Source organism: Mangifera indica, unplaced genomic scaffold (assembly GCF_011075055.1).
Source record: "Mangifera indica cultivar Alphonso unplaced genomic scaffold, CATAS_Mindica_2.1 Un_0042, whole genome shotgun sequence".
Classification (NCBI taxonomy): domain Eukaryota; kingdom Viridiplantae; phylum Streptophyta; class Magnoliopsida; order Sapindales; family Anacardiaceae; genus Mangifera; species Mangifera indica.
This window is the reverse complement of record NW_025401134.1, coordinates 109,952-122,410: the sequence shown is the minus strand read 5'-3', so window position 1 is coordinate 122,410 and position 12,459 is coordinate 109,952. Positions and strand designations below refer to the sequence as shown.

General features: G+C 26.9%; 2 protein-coding genes across 2 annotated transcripts; both read right to left on the bottom strand.

Annotated features, from left to right (window-relative positions):
* Window positions 1–325: 325 nt before the first annotated feature.
* On the bottom strand, window positions 326–4,446 carry LOC123206603 (probable disease resistance protein At4g27220). Its single transcript, XM_044623779.1, has 4 exons — window positions 3,694–4,446; window positions 2,776–3,201; window positions 1,347–1,769; window positions 326–340 (listed from the first exon to the last, which is right to left on the bottom strand). Exons 1-4 carry the CDS (start codon window positions 4,444–4,446, stop codon window positions 326–328), a joined length of 1,617 nt encoding a protein of 538 aa, XP_044479714.1.
* Window positions 4,447–5,801: 1,355 nt separating this feature from the next.
* LOC123206594 (disease resistance protein At4g27190-like) lies at window positions 5,802–7,571 on the bottom strand. The gene is made up of 2 exons (XM_044623771.1): window positions 6,382–7,571; window positions 5,802–6,291 (listed from the first exon to the last, which is right to left on the bottom strand). Exons 1-2 carry the CDS (start codon window positions 7,021–7,023, stop codon window positions 5,881–5,883), a joined length of 1,053 nt encoding a protein of 350 aa, XP_044479706.1. The 5' UTR covers window positions 7,024–7,571; the 3' UTR covers window positions 5,802–5,880.
* Between the last annotated feature and the right edge of the window lie 4,888 nt (window positions 7,572–12,459).

Genomic DNA, 12,459 nt, shown 5'->3' with positions numbered 1-12,459 from the left:
TACAACAAGTTATCACCTTTTCCTTAAGTGACAACTTGAACTAAAAATTCTTACTAGTAAAATTGAACTAAAAATTTAATGCACTAGAAAAAAGAAAAAAGAAAAATAAGCCTATATAACAAATAATTAAATAAAAAATTTATCACTATAATAAATTATGAAATTAATTATAATTTCCTATTATTCACATATAATTTAGTATATTAAATTTTGTTAATTATTTATGAAGATGTATTTTAAGTTAATTATTATTGAGGATTTTTATTTTTTTTCCTTTAATATTTTTCTGTAAGAAATAGAGATGAAATTCTTAGAAGTCACTGAGTCAATCATGATTGATCTACAAAACCATCAAAACAAAATTCAATCAGCTTTTTAATTATACTCTTAAAACAAAAGTTTAGTTAATGGCTTATTTGTTGAAGCCTTCAATTATTTATTTTTTAAATTTCAAATCAATATAAAAATTAAATAGTTCAAAAGCTGTTTTCGAAAACTACTAATTAAATATATCTTTTAATTTTTTTTTTGAAAAATCTTAATTCTTTAATTTTGTTTTTTTATCATGTTTCCTCATTTTGAAATGATCTATTTTACATAAATGATAATAAAAATTTTCAAAAACTGAAGATTGAGGCGGTTAGAATTCTTCTAGTATTTAAGTTCAATATTCATGAAAAATGATTAAGCTCATTAAGCTTTATTAAAAAAGAAAAAGGAGAGGCAGTTAAAATGTATGATTTATAACCTATAACATTATCCTATATAACACGTACAAAGAATTCTATACATATCAAATTGGCAATTACCCTAATATAATTTCTTTCAAAATTAAACTGATTTTTATTCTTGTTGAGTACCAAATCATGTTGATAAAATTTTGAACTGAGTAATATAATGTGCACTAATAATGAGTACCAAATTAGATATCAATGATGATGTGTCACATGCAATTTAATGTATTTTAAGTTATTAAATTATTAAATTAATTAAAAAATTTGAGAGATAAAAATATTTCAGGCCAAGCGGAGAAAAACTGTTAGCCCACATGGTTTTAAAAAAAAAAAACTATTTTTAATCTTTTTCAATAAAAAAATTTATCACTATAATAAATTATTAAATTAATTATAATATTCACATATAATTTAGTATATTAAATTTTGTTAATTATTTATGAAGATGTATTTTAAGTTAATTATTATTGAGGGTTTTTATTTTTTTCCTTTAATACTATAAGAAATACGGATGGAATTTTTAGAAGTCGCTGAGTCAATTGTTTTGAATTTATGTAATATAATATAGACAATTTTTATAGAAAAAAAATGAATAAAATTGGATTCTTGTACCTTTTGGTCAAAGCACGGGACATTTGGCTCTGAAGAGATCATCTTAAATTTAGGACAATCTCTGACCATCAACTCTTTTAATTTCGGCCATTCTAAAGTATGTATTCCAGGATAAAAATCTGTAAACTCTGGTAGAAATAGAAGGTTCACTTTGGTTACCTGCGGAAAGGAAAAATTGACAACTGCTTTTGTTCCTTCTTCTGGAGCAACAATTCCCTCTAAAACCTTACAACTAGTTAACTTAAGGTGTTGGAGTTGTTGGAGGCTTTTGGCTATTGACAAAGGAAATACATATTTTATTTTATCACATTCAAATAGGGTCAAGTGTGTCAAATTTTCATAAGAATAAGTTGAAGATTCTTTGTTCCAAATCTCTCCCAGACTACTCTTCAATTCGAGAACCTTTAAATTAGGAAAGATAACCTGCAAACAAAGTTAATTGTTGTTTTAACATTTAAGAACTCAAAAGAAAATCTTAAAGAAATAATTGACTCTTATGAATTTTTCATGACATGCCATTAATATTAACTATGTATTTTTTTCATGAAATGTGTGTTGGACAAAAATTAATAACCTTAGGGACAAAAATTTCGGGGATAAAACTATTTCAAGCCAAGCAGAGAAATACTATCAGCCCATATGATTTTCAAAAAACTATTTTTAATTTTTTTGATAAAAAAATTATTCCTATAATAAATTATTAAATTAATTATAATTTCCTATTATTCACAAATAATTTAGTATTATTAAATTTGTTAATTATTTATGAAGATGTATTTTAAGTTAATTATTATTGAGGATTTTTATTTTTTAATTATTTATGAAGATATATTTTAAGTTAATTATAATAAATTTTTATTTTTGTCAAAATTAAACTGATTTTTATTCTTGTCCACTACCAAATCATGTTGATAAAATTTTGAAATAAGTAATATAATGTAAACTTACAATGAGTACTAAATTAGATATTAATGTGCAATTTGATGATTCAATTTGATGATTTTGAAATAATCATCAAATTGTTTATTAGTCGAAGCCTTCGATTATTTATTTTTTAAATTTCAAATCAATATAAAAATTAAAAAGTTCAAAAGCTGTTTTCGAAAACTACTAATTAAATTTATCTTTAAGTTTGTTTTTGAAAAATCTTAATTATGAAACTTTACATAAATTTCAGTAAAATTTTCAAAAAGTGAAGATTGAGGGAGCTGGAATTCCTTTAAGATGCCTACTTTGTCTCTTGGAAACATCAACAACCAGTTGAATTTACTTCTATATAAGTTCACTATTAATGGAAAACAAATATTGAGATCACTGAGCATTACCAAAAAAAAAAAAAAAAGGAAAGAGGTAATTCAGTTGTTTCAAATTTATATGTGTAAAAAAGGTTTTTTAACATTCGAAGAGGAACCAAATTAGATACTCATACCTTATGGTCCAAGCACAAAGAATTTGGCTCTGAATTGAATATCTTAAATTTGTCACAACTTTTCATCTCCAACCTTTTCAACTTTGGCCATTCCAAAGTATGTATTCTAGGATAAAAAGTTGCAAGTTCCGGTAGATTTTCAAGCTCCAAAAAGGTTACTTCAGGAAAGACAACACTGGCAGCTGCTTCAGTTATTTCTTCTATAGCAACAATTTCCTCTAAATCAATACAATCCTTTATCTCAAGGTATTGGAGTTGCTGGAGGTTTTTGGTTATGGTATAAGGAAACACAAATTTTATCTTTGTACATCTCCGCAATGTCAATTCTTTCAAATTTTCAAAGGAGGAAGATGGAAGTTGACAGTCCCAAATCTTTCTAGAAATAATATTCATCAATACCAGGACCTTTAAATCAGGAAAAATAACCTACAGTCAAAGTTAATTGTTGTTTTAATATTTATGAACTCATATTGGGAAAATTAAAAAGAAAGTATTAGATAATAAAATTGAACTGAATCTGAAAATTTAAGTCACTAGTAAAAAAAATGCAAAAGAGAATACTACAACTACGTGTTAACAAATGAGAATAAAACTAAAAGAAAATAAAAATATATATAACAAACAGGTACAAGAAGTTATAGTAAATCAAACCTTTTTGTTAAAAAGCAATGTGATTTCATTTGACTGCAAATTGAATTTTGAATGTTTATGATCATCTAAATATTCAGCTAAGCATAAGAGTTCAACATTCTTAATTCTGCATAATTCTTCCAAGTAGATGGTAGGATTGAATATCAATTTCAATATCCTCAAACACTTTTGTTCACCAATTCTTGGATATTGGTACGACCAATTTCCCACTGATATTTTGTATTTGTACCTTATAAACTCTCTAGAAAAAAAGTATTCAGGCAAAACCTTGTTATCTTCAATATCCAACTCTACACTAGCGAGGTTAGACAAGAGCTTCAATTCCTCAAGCACTTCAATCTTCCACTGAATAGGGCACTCCTTCAAATAAAGTTCTTCCAAATTGGATAATTTTGATATCACATTTGGAGCAATAACTTTCAAATTACGGCAATTGCTCAAATCTAACAGTCTTAGTTGAGTTAATTGACCCATTTCCGTGGGAAACTCCTTAATGTAAGAATTTCGTAAGCTAAGGACCTTTAGCTTATTAAGCTTTCCAATAATAGGAACACCTTCAATGTTGCTCTTATCTAAACACAATGTTTGAAGGTTTTTCAAATGATGAATTGATGATGGCAATGACGTTTGTTGTAGTCGAACCAAATTCAATACTCTAAGCTTTGGCATCACCGTAAAAAAGCCCTCCGGGATTTTAAAAGAAAAGTTCCATATATAAGTCATATTGAAATATTCAAGATTTGGACAATCCAAATCGTTAGGCCAAAGTTGACTAATAATAGTATTTTCACTTGGTAAAGAGATCATTGTGCATTTCTTGAGTTTGTCTCTATCCTTCCAATCTCGTTCAACGTCATTTCTTGTTGTAAACACATGGTGCTCCTCATGTGCAAATGTTATGGCAACATCACGAATAACATCATGCATAGCAAATTGGTCGCTTTCGACCCCGTCAAGTAACAAACAAACATCTTTTAGGTCATGAACCAATTTATCTAGTCTATCTCGTGCGCCTTCCATTGTCAAATTAACTCCGCCAAGTATATTCAGGCACACAACATGTTTGAACAAGTCTAAAATGGAAGTATTATTTTCCATTAGACTGCAAATTAAAAACGTTTTCTTAAGTTCATCACTTAAATATTTGTAACTTAAGGCGATCTTTGTGTACTCCTTTTCAAGGAATCTTGTATACTTTACTTCTGAAAGTCCTTTCAATTCTTGTAATGCATACTTCCAATCAGATGGATCAATCTTGTTTCTTAATGCTTTAGCTATTGCACTAATGACAAGAGGTAATCCCCCGCACTCCTTGCATACATCATTTTGTAGAGAATAAAATTCACGTGTTTGAATAATATTTCCTGCAAAGAGATCTAAGATTATACAAATTTTATTTTTTTTATTTACATACATACTTTAGATTTAAAAACAAGAAAAGTTGTAAATGTCGAATTTCAATCTTTTCCAAATAAATCTATCAATTTTTTTTTTTAATCTAAATGAATTCCATTTTATAATATCAAATATAATTCCTCTTAAATTTTTATTTTTAAAAATCTATAATTGGACATGGTAACATAATAAGTGGCAAATAGTGCCTCTCTCAAAGTGTTTCAAAAAGATACAAATTAATATCTTGAATGCAAAATAGTTTTATATAACAAACAAGAGAAAAATAGGTTATTAAGATTATTTATTCATACACAATTTCAGTGGAAAAATTTATGTTTATTCATGTTCAAAATCTATTAAATTGTAACCGTCCTTAGAGTCAAGCTTCATAATGGTTTAAAGTCTTCACATTATACAAAATTTGATTAAGCTTTTAAATGCAAATCACAATGCTGAATTGAGTAAATTACATGTCCACCCAAGGTTTGACCTTAAAACTTTTTTTACACCCTTATTTAACATAAATAACACTTTTTCACTCACAATTAAACATTATTAAGAAAAATGTAAAAGTGCTTACTTTTAGGAGAACAATTAACACAATAAAATCAAAGAAAAAAATTTGATGTCTAGAATAGGGGTGGATTTCGAGCTTGGATCAAAGGCATAATGTTCAGTTCGAGCTCATTTGATTTGATGAACAATGCCATTGGAGAGCCACCGACATTGTCAACACTTAACAATGTCTAATTCAAAGTGATTAACAACGTCATTGATAGTATAAACAATGTCATTGGACGGATAAATAGGTCAATTTTTAAATTGAGCTACTGATCTAAAGCTCTTGTTTAAAATCAACTCATTTGATTTGTACTGTAGATTCAATTTGAAACAGCTTGGATTTGATCCACTCTTAATCCTAAGTGTAAATATAATAAAACTGAGTTGGACATGATATTTTAAATAAGTCAATATAATGTTTTTTATCAAGAACACAAGTGAAATTAAAATTTGAAGTTGGAATTTGTTCATGTTATAATTAATTTGATATTTTGATATTCACATCAAAGAATTAAAAAATAGAATTAAAATGTGTTGATCTAGAAAACATACAAACGAAAATTCTATAACACAGTTACCTGCCATTTTGGTAAATAGGGTCCAAGCTTCTTCTTTATTTAAAATGCCCATCCCGAAATTATTTGTGGAACCCATCCTCTCCAACACATCTAAGTTTCTTGTTGTGAACAAAAGTTTATTTCTTCCACGATCAGCTCTGCGAGGAATTCCTAGTGTCTTATCAAGTTCTAGAGGTTCCCAAATATTATCTAGAATTAAAAGGATATTGTTGTCCTTCATTCTTGAATACATCTTATCTGCCATTTCACTTTCATTTTCGTTTTGAAATTTTAGATCCAATTTTTTTGCAATTGTTGTCTGAATCTTCTTTACATCAGGAGATTCTGAAACCTGCAAGACAAAATAATATATGCCCATTCAGAACCGAATCATAAAGCAAACCTTAACTGATAAACAATATTGTATTGAATGTTTCTTTACCTCAACCAAAACAATGTCCTCAAAGAGCTTATCCTCCTTGGCTTTCCTACCAAGTTCCTCTACAAGCGTGGTCTTCCCAAGACCACCCATCCCATAAACACCAATCATGTACACATTCTCATCATTTAGAGCATCCCATACATTCTTTACCAAGGAGTTTCTTGATTCAAAAGTCAAATAATCTTCATTAGATATAAACCGGCGATCCGGTGGATTAGAAGGTTTGGAAATGGGACTCAATTCCTTCTCTTTTTGGAGGAGACGATCAATATCATCGTGCTTTAATTTAAAAGCTTTCTTGCTTTTTCTGTAGTGAATGACAAAGTTGGGGCACAATCCCTTGAAACAACGCGGGTCGTTCGCTTTCTCTTGAATCATTTGCTCTGCTTTAGTAATGGTCTTCTCCACTTCTTTCTGCCAGTCCTTAACATTCTGATTGATCTCTTCCACATTTCTTACAGCAGCAGTAACCTTACGGTGAACTTTATCTCTTGTGTACTCCAGCTTCTTAACTTCCTCTTCGAGATTTTTGAAATTGGTAGTGTAGTTGAGCAAGTACTTAAATTGACGCCAAATCGGAACAGCCAACCACTCGGCAACTTGAAGGACAGGACTCACCACAACCCCGGCAATATCAGCCATTTTTTATAACTTTTTTCAGGTTTGAAAAACAGAAGTAAAGAAAATGAAAATAATTAAAATACAACAGCCGAAATTAACAATAAATACGAGAAATGATAATTCTTTCTAGTAATCGAGAAATAACTGAAAGCAAAAAGGCTTTTTTTTTTTTTTTTTGAAGAAATCCGAAATATTGAAATAGAAGAAAATAAAGAATTAGAAATAGGGCAAAAAGATTCTGAAATAAAGAAAGTAAAACAGAGAAAGTAACAGGGCAACCAGGCTGCGAACTGAAGAAATCAGGGGAACTAGTTTCCGACAGATTTGTGACAGGGCAAGTAAGGCGCAAACCAAAGGAATCAAAGGATGTGGTTTCAGAGAGGTTTGCAAGTGAAAGTACTTAGAATGATTGAAAGAGAAGAAATGTGAAGATGATAAAAGAGAAATGAAATTCCACCAAATTCAATTCATTGGCATCTTCCAGGAAGCAGCCACATAACAACTCAGATTATACTCTTCAAATATCTCGATTAAAAATATGAAAATAGGAAATTTCTCCAGTGGAAGGATTTTGAATTTTTTTTCCTTTCAAATTTTAAAAAGTAAATTTGACTCGTATCCATTTTTATTTTCGTCTTCACGTGGTGGGTCTCTCGTACACTCATTTTCTTAGTTTCATACCTGATAAACAGTAAGTTATAATTTCACAAATTGTCTGTTAAATTATTTTCAGAACAGTAACAATTCTTTGTTTTTGGTGGCACTCCACTTATTTTTAATTCAACTCTTAATTTATGAGAAAATCGATCAGAAAATTTTATTACTGTCATGGAAATAGACTTTGAATGAATTCAACATCATTCACGTGGTGGGTCTCCACTGTAATCTCTCTTCCCTGCTCTCATAAACTTATTTGCACCTTCCAGAAAACTGCCACATGACATTGACTTTGACTGTACTCTTCAAATTAATACTTGGTAAAATCAATTTCTTCCTTCCTTTTTCTTACTTTCATACCTCATCAACGGCAAATTACAATTTCAGACACAGTTTGTTAAATTATTTTCAAAACAAGAACCCAAAACTCCTACCAGAAAAACATGGCATGCATCTCTCTTTCCGATGACATTATCTAATATATTAATTAATTAATTAATTAGTATTCTTGATCTTGAAGAATTGGAGGAGAGAAAGGGTACCGATTGTACCTTCCTTCTTCAAATTATTATTATTATTTTAGTCTTACTCTTTTTTTAATCTTTTATTATTATTGTTAGTGTACATCACAAAATTATAATAAAACAAAAAGTTCAATCTCAACTCAAGGTTTCGTATCCCATTGAAATTCTAATTTGATAGTTTAGTTTGAGTTATTCTTATATAATAATATTGTTATTATTTATAAGTTGTTAATATTATTTATTTCATTAATAATATTATTTATTATTATAATAATCTTAAATGATATTTTTGATAAACTCAAACAAACTTAATCTTGAACTAACAATTATAGATTCACGTCAAACTTCAATCAATCTATATTCAAATGGAACTCAACTTGAATATAATTTTAATTGCTTTTGTAGTTTATGAGTAATTCTACTACAACAAATTGTTGCAACAAATTTATGATATGATTTGTGAATTTATAGATTGGGTAGAGGTCTCATGAGAAGGTTTACGATAGTTTTAAGTTTATTGTGAATGATGGATTATCATCTCAATGCATTTACAACATAAAATGAAATGAAAGTTCCACCAAATTCAACTCATTTGACATTTGAAATTACCACTCACCTCATTAATATGTGATGAAAAATGAAGAGTCACAAAGTAATAGGTAGATAAATATAAATAAATGTTTAGTTATGACTAAATTGTATAACTATAACATGTGATTGGATAATAAGATTTTTTCTTATTTTAAAATTACTTAATTAGATATTAATATATTAAGTTATATGAAAAATACGTAAAAAATTATATATTAATCTATTTTTTATTATTTATATTTATAATTTATAAATAATAAAATATTTTAATAACCTTTTATTATCAGTGGTGATATAACATATTACTTTGTTTAGTTTTTATTATCATTAGTAATGTGACACATTACTTTATTTGATTTGTATTTTTTATTACTTGTGGTGATATAACAGATAATAAAAAAGTTAATCTGATTACTAATTTTATCATATGTATTAATAGAGTGTCAAATTAATCTCTTGATTTAGTTATAATTCTATTTTTAATTATTAATTTTTAGGACAAAAATACTCTTATTTTTAATTAATATAACAAATAATATGAATAATATTTTAAAATAATTATACTTAATAAACTTTGAGTAAAATAATATTTTAGTAATATTTTATTATATTTAGTAAAAATAATAGTTATTTATAATCATCAATTTTTATAATGTTTTATGTTCGGTAACCTTGTAAGTAATGTTTTATTTTTTATAATAAAATATTATTCTAGCCAAACATATTAGATCATTAATCTAATAAAACCAGAGACATCTATCACATAACAAAAACTATACTCTTCAAATATCTTGATTAAAATTATGAAAAAATCTTTCATGATTGTTAAGGAGATAAAAACCCTTTTTATCTTCTTTTTCAAAGTTGGGGAGACTGAATAAACTTTTACATTTTGGAGACTAAATGATACTCTCACCCTTCTTCATATTCACATGGGGGGTCTTTAATATAATTCCCCTTTTTGCTTTTTCTTATTTCATACTTCATAAACTTATTTGCATCTTCCAAGAAGTTGCCACATTATAGTAACTTTACTTTTCAAATTATAGTAGGGCAATGTTAAAATCAAACTAGTACTATAAGCTTAAATAATGAATATAATTTTATATATAAATAATGATATGTTATTATATAATTAAGTATTTTTTAATTTTTAATTTAAAATTATTGAATTATATAATTATGTATCATTATTTATGCATAAAGTTATACTCATAATTTAAATTAAAGAAAGTTCAGATCAATCAAGCTCACAAACTTGGTGCATAACACAACCTAGTTGGAAAATTATTTCCAATAATTGTTAAATAAACATTATTTTCTATATTATTAGTTAAAACAACATAAAAAAATCCTATATTCGAATCACACATTATTTACAAGTTGATTTAGTTTAACTAAACTAGTTCAATTTAACTAAATATTTAAGTTGATTCAGTTTGAGTTTAGTTTAAATTCTTATATGATAATATTATTAATTTTATTAATAATATTATTTATAAGTTGTTGATATTATTTAAGCATGGATAACATTATTCTAATGATAATTTCAAAGTACAAAAGAGAGGATTGTATTGTTCTGACCTCATTTGTTGTGGTGGATAATGAAGCATAAAGTAGATAAAGTTAACCTTGGCTAAACTTTATTAAGTGCTTACCAATTAATTTCCCTTTCTATCAAGGGAAATTGAAATTTTTACTACTATTTTATTCCGTGTATACAAAATTGCAACCTATCCTAAAACTTTAACAAATATACCACAACAGTAATCACTTTCTCCAAAATACCCCTCTTTAATATTTCATACACAAATTCTCTCTCTTCTTCTCTGCAACTTTTTTCTCTCTTCTTCCTCTTCTTCCAAAGTGATAAAGGAATCACTCTCTCTTCTTCCTCATCTTCAAAAACAAAAGCAAGAAGAAAAATACTAAATTCTTGAGATTAAGAATTCTTCAAAGTAAGAATTAAAAAAAAAAAGAGTAACCCACAAAAAAACTTAATCACATCCACTTTATACCTTGGAAGAAATGACCATCAAAGAAGATCACATTTAGTAGGATTTAACTGAAAAAAAAAAATTAGCATTTAAAGATTAAAACTGAAAAAAAAAATTTGTATTTAATCAAAAAAAAAAAAAGAAAACGTTGGCATGAAATTATGAGAATAAAGGTTGGCGTTAACGCCAAGGGTTGGCGTTTCCGCCAACCATTGGCTACTTCAAACAAAGTTTTATAAAGGGTGGGTCCACCCTATATTACAATAACGCCAATTTTCTTACCCCAATAGTTTTAGTTTATAAAAGATGGGCCCACCTAAATTAATGCTAACAAACCAATTATTTCCGCCAACCTTTATAATAATAAATATAATATAATATTATAATATATAATTATATTATATAATATTTAACACATTATTATTATAATATATATAATATATTATATTATATTATAATATAATATATATTATATATATTATAATAATAATATATTATAATATTATATAATATAATATAATATATAATTATAAATATTAAATATAATATATATATAATTATAATATAATATAATTATATAATATTATATATTATAATATATATAATATATACAAAACCTGTAAGAGTTGGCGGAATCGCCAATCCTTGGCGTTAACGCCGCCAACCCTTACAAGTTATATATATTATATATAATATATTATATATATATATATATATATATATATATATATATATATATATATATATATATATATATTTTATATATTATATTATATTATAATATATAATATTATAATAATATATAAATTATATTATAATATTAGATAATATAATTATATATTATAATATAATATTATATTTATTATTATAAAGGTTGGCGGAAATAGTTGGCTTGTTAGCATTAATTTAGGTGGGCCCATCTTTTATAAACTAAAACTATTGGGGTAAGAAAGTTGGCGTTATTGTAATATAGGGTGGACCCACCCTTTATAAAACTTTGTTTGGAGTAGCCAAAGGTTGGCGGAAACGCCAACCCTTGGCATTAACGCCAACCTTTATTCTCAGAATTTCACGTCAATGTTTTCTATTTTTTTTTTTATTAAACGTAAAATTTTTTTTTCAGTTTTAATCTTTAAATGTTAATTTTTTTTTTTTTTTCAGTTAAATCCTACTGAATGTGATCTTTTTCGATGGTCATTTCTTACACTTTTTTAATGGTCATTTTTTTCCAGTTGAGTTTTTTTATGGGTTGCTTTTTTTTTTTTTAATCCTCACTTAGCAGAATTCTTAATCTGAAGAATTCAGTTTTTTCCTTTCTGCTTTTGTTTTGAAGATGAGGGAGAAGAGAGAGTGATTCCTTTATCACTTTGGAAGAAGAGGAAGAAGAGAGAAAAAAGTTGCAGAGAAGAAGAGAGAGAATTTGTGCATGAAAGATTGAAGAGGGGTATTTTGGGGAAGGTGAGTATTGTTGTGGTATATTTGTGAAAGTTTTAGGATATGTGGCAATTTTGTATAGACGGAATAAAATAATGCTAAAAATTTCAATTTCCCTAAAAGAAAAGGCTGGTTTGAGTACATAAACAGACAAGCATGATAACAATGCTGAGAGCAATTTGATAGACCAATGGTCTTTCATCTCACTACATCCCTCTCTTAACAATTGAATTTCAACATCCAAACAATTGAAT